The sequence below is a fragment of the Pezoporus wallicus genome, unplaced genomic scaffold (assembly GCF_028554395.1).
Source record: "Pezoporus wallicus isolate ANWC-B61680 ecotype Strahan unplaced genomic scaffold, APGP_CSIRO_Pwel_v1 contig_360, whole genome shotgun sequence".
Lineage (NCBI taxonomy): Eukaryota > Metazoa > Chordata > Aves > Psittaciformes > Psittacidae > Pezoporus > Pezoporus wallicus.
In genome coordinates, this window is record NW_026640059.1 from 2,594,896 (window position 1) to 2,602,279 (window position 7,384).

A 7,384-nucleotide genomic window follows, 5' to 3' on the forward strand; every position below is an offset into this window, starting at 1 on the left:
ATTTCATGGGATTGCATAAACCTGTGGATGTACCTGACCAGTCTTCCTGTGCTCCTGCTGTGTGCTGCATTGCATCTTGGTAACCTTGCACAGACCTGCACCTACATGAAGAACATGAATGGAGCAAATAAGAGACCTTATTCTCACTCATGGGCACCTGAAGAAGAGGGTCTGGCCCTGCTCTGCTGGCTCACAGGCAGGAGCTGTTGTGTGTCAGTGCCTCCAGATGTCTGAAAGCACTCTTCCTGTTGAGGTGGGTGATGACCTGTGTGTAACACTGACCACAGGAGGCAGGGGGACAGGCTTTAGGTGGTGTTTTTCCCAGGATCAACCAGCTTCAAAGCTGGGATTTCTCCATGTATTGAGTCAGTCTTCAATGACACAACAATGTTGGGCATTTCCTCACCATTCTGCAACAGTCCTGCATAGATGGGTGTTGGTAAAACCTGACTTGTTGTCTTTAATTTTTCAAATTCCAAATCCCCAGGCATGAATGGGGGAGAAAAATATCATATGGAGCTGAGAAACATGTGAAATAAAATTTCTCCAAAGTCAGCTAGAAAATCCAGATACTTGCTCTGGGTTATGCTTTAGACTAACAGTTAACATGCTCTTGCTGCCTGCTTCGTAATTTGTCGGGAACGGGAAGAAGAATCCAGACTTGGCAAGCCGGTGCTGCAGACAGATTTTGTCACATGAAATCCCAGTAGACACTAGGCCAACATCAACAGCTCCTGAGCTATCACATGGGAATGCGCAGGAAGATAAAACCAACATCCGAAGGGGTGGAACCTCTATTTTAAGGGGCAAAGAAGGGAATCTGGCTAATGTAATTTCTTTTTACTTTTCTTTGTGGAGTTGTTCAGAGAAATGATGGAAAACGCTGGTTCAAAACACAGATACGGTTATGTCTTTTCTTGAATTCTTCAGTTACAGTTGCTTAACTCCTCTCCCTTGCCTTCTCCTTCATGTGAAGAGAGGTTAATCCTATCTGCCTTTACCTCAGAGGGATTGTAAGGGCAGAATTTGGAAAAGAATTTGCTGTCTATGTAAAGAATCCACAAGTGATTGCAAGGGAAAAAAAAAACCCAGACCTGCCGTTGGGAAACTCCAGCACCAGTCAACTACTTTCTGGAAGTGGAGTGTTCCGTTACATAAACATCCTTGAAGCTTTGCAGAAGGGGTGACATTCACATGTAGAGCCTGACTAATTGGGCTTTGTGTGTGAAGAATGGGGATGGAGAGAATAAGGAAGTGAAATCCCCAAGGTGCAAGCTGGGCCTCCTTCTTCCCATGGCCTGTGCTGCTGCTTACGTGTTGAAAAGGGGTCTTGCTGCCTCCTGTATCACTGAGCTGATGACCGGGAACTCTGTGGGCCCCCACAACCCAGCCTGCATCTTCACTCTGCCCTCCCCTGCAGTCTGGGACGCCTCCTGCTCAGCCCAGAAGCCAGCTGCAACAGCCTCCAGCAGTCACTCAGAGGGCATCCCTCTGCTCAGAAGTTGTTAATGCCCCTTCATACTAAAACCCGCATTAACTCAGCAGTCCTGGTCTATTTATGCATAAACAGCATGCAGACCACATAGCACTTGGCTGCTTCTACAGTGAGAATAGGGGGCTGGCAACTTCAGGAGCTCCAAATTGCTCTCTGGAGGAGTCTGCACCCTTCCACTGATTATGTGGAGAACCAAAATCCATAGTTACTGCTTTGACGGCAAAAGTTAGGTGGCCCCAGCACTCCTCCATTCAAAACTCACATGAGACCCAGGTGTAGCTCTCCCACAGTCCCAAAACTTGTGGCAAAGTGGAGCTGCATCATGAGTTGAAGGTCACCACTTTTGTTCTGCACACACTTTGTAAAGCTTTGTCACTAGTCCCAGGCAAAGAAAATAATCCTGTTTCCTCCACCATCTCTTAGGGAAAAATACATAGAGCAGCCATTTAAATAACTTGATAGTGGCTACTACAAAATTCACAGTATATTTTGCTATATTTTATGACAAATGCAGAGTGATGGTCTGCAGGTTTTCCATTCTGCTGTACCCAAGAGTACTCAAAGGATATTCAGTGTAACAGGTCAGATTCAGCAATTGGGGTGGTAGTAAAAAAGGACAGATTCACTGGCTCAAAGAGCTAGTGCTGAACTGGTAAGGAAAGAGTAAAATCTGAATTCCCAACTCTTTTTCTTTTCACAGCTGTTAAGGGTTCAGTGGGTTGAACTGCAATCCTTCAAGTTCATCTGTTGACTCCAACACAAAACTATTATAAACTGTGCCTCTAAAACACGTGATGAAACGTTTCTTTAGAGCTATTTATTCCAACTGCAGCAGAGGAAAGTTTTCAGAACACCCGGCATTTGGTAGAGGAAAGGTCTCTTGAGCTTTGCACAAGGACGAATTATTTGCATACCAACGTAAGTTGCTTTTTGATTATTTTTTTTCCCCTGAATCATTGAATAAAATAATGCTTCTAACTTTTCTCCCCTTTATGGAAGAATGGTCAAATAGAACAAAACTATGTTTAAATGCCTAGCAGAGTATTTCTATATAGGTTTTTTTTTTTCCTTTAATCATGTGGGGTGGGTGTTTTATAATTCAGCATAGAACTCTGATGTGATTTAATATGCATTTTCTTTCCTCTAATGTTTTCTGTGTCTGAAGAACAATTCATTCAATTACAGTAGTAAAGCAGAGTTATGATAGACTGCAAGCTCCAATCAGGTGTGTGTTTTGTAAGATTACATATTACAGGTAGAAAGGAATAATTTGGGGTATCTTTTTTCAGATGTTTCTTTTAAATCTTTGATCTGAAGTTTGACTTTACACATACATACACATTCTCCTCCAGGGTTTAGCTTCTCCATGCTGAAAATGGACCATGCAAACATGACCCAAGCCATGCTTGATGCTGAATCCCGCAACACAGACAAGAGCAGCAGTAATGAGTATTTTTACATTCTGATCGTCATGTCTTTCTATGGGATCTTCCTGATAGGGATAATGCTTGGCTACATGAAATCCAAAAGAAAAGAGAAGAAGTCCAATTTGCTTCTGCTCTACAAAGATGAGGAGAGAGAATGGGGGGAAGCTGTGAAGCCTCTACCAACCATATCGGGGCTGAAATCTGTCCAGATCCCCATGATGCTGAACATGCTGCAGGAGAGCATGGTGCCATCCCTGTCCTGTGCCATCTGCTCAATGGAAGGCAGCAGTGTGAGCTCTGAATCTTCCTCCCCAGATGTGCACTTCACCATCCAGGAGGAAGTGCTGGATGCTGAACTGGGGGAAGTGTCAGAAATGCTCCTCAATGAGAGCAGCGAGGGATCTGCGGAAAACATCCATAAGAACTCCTAGCACTTGCAGGGCTCCCTTGATCAGCTGCCAAAGCGTGAGTGGAGCTCCCACTAAGAACTTTTGGTTCTACTTTCCTGTTCTCCAATGAACTCTGAACCAGGCAGCTGTGCCTCTGGGCCCAAGGTGCTCCTGAGAGCTGGCAGGACAAGAAGCAGTGGTACCCAACTCCAAAGTGTAACTTGCACGTAATTGGGATGCTTAATTTCAAGTTTTCCATTATTATTTCTTACCATAAAAGCTAAGAACAAGGAGAATATATATATTTTGTAACAAGGTAACTATTACTGGCATGTTCCTTCATATTTTGGAATTCTGCAGATATCTGGGGAATGTTTAGGGAAGTTACAAGTGCCTGGTTGTTAAAGATGATGGATAATGCTTATTCACACAAAACTGTGATAGACTAGAAGTATTTTTACAGTATTTTTTTTTTCTATAACAAACCACAGCCAACAGGAGATTTGCTCAGAGGCCTCAAAAGTTGAAAATCTGTTGATGCTGTAGTTGAAGGAAGATTGTATCATGGCTGGAGACTGACCAGCACAGAAAGAATGAAAGAAAAAGAAGGGAAAAAAAAAAAAGAAAAGGAAAAGGGCATCAAATTCCTAGGAGATTTCTAAAGCTCAGTTTCAGATCTATGCCACTATATCTATCTTTGCTTTAGTTGTACCTGTCCTGGCTGGGTCAGGTTCACCAACTTCTGCTGCAATACAGCCTTTGACTGAGCTTCTGGTAGGAAAAGAGGTTTTGTTTTTTGCTTTTGTAATTTTAAAGATATGTACATTTGATCACTAAAGGCATATATCTGTAAGTTAAAGTAGACATTAAAAGATCTTTGTTACAAGGTGTAAGATGTAGAAAGGCTTGAACAAATGCTGCTCTGTTACGCCCCCTTGAAAAAATAGGTGGAATTCAGAATAGAATTTAACCTAATGTCCTGGGTTCAGCAGTAGCTACTGCTGAACCCAGGACACCTAGCAAGGGAGAAATTCTGGCCCCACTGAAGTCGTCAGCTGAGTCTTCCTGACTTCAGAGGACATGCACAAGATTTTGTGCTTCTCCATTGGAGTTAAATCCTCCATTTGTGGTCAGTACAACTGTACCCATTTACATTGTTAAAGAAGCTAGACTTTCTGCTCTATTTAAGCCAATGTAGATAAACATTGCATTACTATTACATTTTTTTAACAGCTCGCATTTGACAGATGCATTTCTATAAAGTCATTAGTAACTAGTTTTTAAAACCACCACAAACTCCCCCTTCTAACTTAATGGTACTGTGATTTTTTTTTAAATGTTCATGAAATTAGTTACTAAATTATTGCACTGTTAAAAGAAGTAAGAGTGAACATAAAAAAAATAATATTTCACTTGTACCTTATATTTTATGATAACTTATTGCAATGTTTGGATTAGTTCTGAAGCATGAGGGCTGAAGAGCCTGAATCTAAAGCTTTGCACAGCAAGATGTTTGCAAAATGTCTTCACGTATTTCCTGCGCTATAACGGCTCTGTGATTTACTCATTTGCAGTAAAGCTTGAGAGACAGCTTGAAAAATATGAGTGCTGAACAGCAGAAACATACTGAGGCAAGATCCTAATGTACTTCTGCTGTTTAGTAGGAAGAGCTCTGCTTTTGGCTCGAAGAGTTAATATGATGTAGCCTGCAGAGGTATCGCTGTCTGTCTCATCACAGCAGAACAAAGGCTCCATTGTGCTCAGAAAGGGCCTGATTCGGTTCAGACTGAAGGCAGTGGGATTTTTTCCATCGACTTCAGTGAACTTTGGATCAGACCATATAAAGCTTTTTGGTAGATTTATTCCAAATGGGACTGTTTTAAGTTTGAAAGAAGCCAAATTGAGTTTGGCGCTTTGCCTGGAATCACTTGAATCCTGAAACTTTCCAAATGAGACTGACATGCGCAAGTTGTCACATTTTCCATTGTTTTCTCATTCGTCCTTTTGGTATAAATGTATTTGTATCTGTAAAAAACCTGATGTACATAATTCCTAACGTTGAGTTGTATATAATTGTCTTATGTATTTAAAGTTTATTGTTTCTACTGGCACTAATTTTTATTTAAATAAAGAAACACGGTTCCTGGAAAAGTTGCCATGTTTGTTCACTATCTCAAGTGGATTTACAGTAGTGAAGCTGGGCAAAATTCCTACAGGATCCTTAGCCTCTTTTTGAAATGATTCCTTGTGTTTGACTGGGGCTGAACACAGGGCTGAGCCAGGTGCTCCAGATATGCCTTGGCTCTATGCTGGCTCTTCTATGCTGGGCAACTTCTTAGTACTCAGCTCCAGCCCATATGCAGGCAGGGCTGCAGCAATACCCTGAGTGCTCCTGCGAAGAGCTGGTGGTGCTGCAGAGCCGTTGAGGAGGCTGGCAAAACTGAGCTGTTATGAAACCTTTCTTGTCACTTACCCAGCTTCTTGACAAGTCTGTGTTTTGAGTTTTGGTTTCAAATTTACGTTGTACCAAATTGGGTGGGCTAGGGTTAAGGTTATGGGCAAGTTTCTGACAACAATCCTGTTCCCCCTGGATTTCCAGTACATGGCTATGGTGCATAGCTGGCTTTGTCACAAGTTTAGACCCTGTTGTGTCATATCCAACATTAGGGTTAGGGGAGGTCTTGGGATTCTGGCTCCCAATGCAGGGCAGAAGTGTTTAGAGGCAGCTTTGCACTTCCATCAAGCTGTGTTGGTATGTATAGGGTCACAGGCACTGTCTGAGACCTACTTGCATGGGGTAATTTGAGGTTGTTTCAAAAATTAGGGTGCTATAAAGTTGTATCTGCTTGCTTTCCCACAAGAGCTGTTCCCCTGTGCTCTGCTCTCTTCACTCACTCCCTAATAGTAATTCTGGAGCCTATTCACAAGCTTCTATGGACCTAAAGCTACCCATCAGCAAGGCTGTGTTTCCCTCCAGCAATTTAATCTCCCGGGACACCAACAGTGTCCTGGAATAGTGGGTCAGTAATGTCATATCTTCCACATTTACCCATGCTGCTGTCTTGGTGTTTCAGTGTTTCCATTGCCACAATAATGAATCAAGAGATTTCTGACAGCACTGATGATAAGAAGGAAAACCAGCATGAAATGTCAATTATAGTGCTGCTTTATGAATCAAAAGCTAGCTTATTCCAGCAGTTTCTTGCATTAAATTGAGCTATAAAGGGAAACACTGTGTGCTTTGGTGTCTATCTACACTGAAGTGACCTAGTAAGCATGAAGATGTGACTACCTCCTTGCAGACTGTGATGAAGCTATCCTTGACCCATGGGATTAGAGAAAGCCTGATAGTTCGGTATGTATGTGTCTTTGCCCTACAGCACTTGTCTTTGCTCAAATTAGTATTTTGATGGCAGCAGGGGAAAAAAAGAAGCAAAAATATGTTTTAGCTGTAAAAGTGAATTGGATGTGCAATTGAATGCAAGGTTACCTTGAAGACAGCCCAGTGACCCAGAATTACCAGGTAGCTATTATTCCAAAACAAAAGAAGCATTGTGAATCTTGAAAAGCTACAGATAGAAAGAATAAAATTTCCCCCATTAAGCTTGTTTCAAAATCCTCCTGACTACTGAGGAGTGAAAGGTAATAATTTGTATTTATTATATTTACTTCTTTTTTTTTAATGACAGACATATCCAGTGTGCTTCAGGAACTGAGTCAAATCAGATCCAAAGCTAGTAGATCTTGGCTTGAGGGCAATGACAATTGACTGGTTAAGGCCAGGAGCCTTGTGTGTTGCAACTCATTGCAACACTTCTCTCCACATCTTGGCCCTCTCGTGGTGGGTTCTCCTGGATCTGTTCCTCTCCCAGACATGCACCCACACCTACCCAAATAATCAAGTAATTCTCACAGGACTGGAAAAGAAGGAAATGGATAAACTGTAGCAGTCATTTTAGTTTCTAAGTCCTCAGAGCATGATGTTGGACAAGGGTAGGTGTACTGCTCAAGGACAAGAAGCACACGTTGCAAACACAGACTGCACTTCAATCACAGCCGTTTCAACCAAGAGA

The 7,384-nt window shown here is 42.1% G+C and overlaps 1 protein-coding gene across 2 annotated transcripts; it reads left to right on the forward strand.

The window, feature by feature from the left end:
- Positions 1-2,156: 2,156 nt before the first annotated feature.
- On the forward strand, positions 2,157-3,918 carry KCNE4 (potassium voltage-gated channel subfamily E regulatory subunit 4). 2 transcript variants are annotated; one of them, XM_057417088.1, is made up of 2 exons: positions 2,157-2,413; positions 2,785-3,918. In XM_057417088.1, exon 2 carries the CDS (start codon positions 2,862-2,864, stop codon positions 3,351-3,353), a length of 492 nt encoding a protein of 163 aa, XP_057273071.1. In that variant the 5' UTR covers positions 2,157-2,413; positions 2,785-2,861; the 3' UTR covers positions 3,354-3,918. The 2 variants fall into 2 exon arrangements, with proteins under 2 accessions (XP_057273071.1, XP_057273070.1); XM_057417087.1 differs by having other exon boundaries at positions 2,171-2,413; positions 2,848-3,918.
- The last annotated feature ends 3,466 nt before the right edge of the window (positions 3,919-7,384 follow it).

Bases quoted from the DNA above. Each gene is read 5' to 3' on its own strand.
- KCNE4 (XM_057417088.1), top strand. From the start codon at position 2,862: ATGCTGAAAATGGACCATGCAAACATGACCCAAGCCATGCTTGATGCT.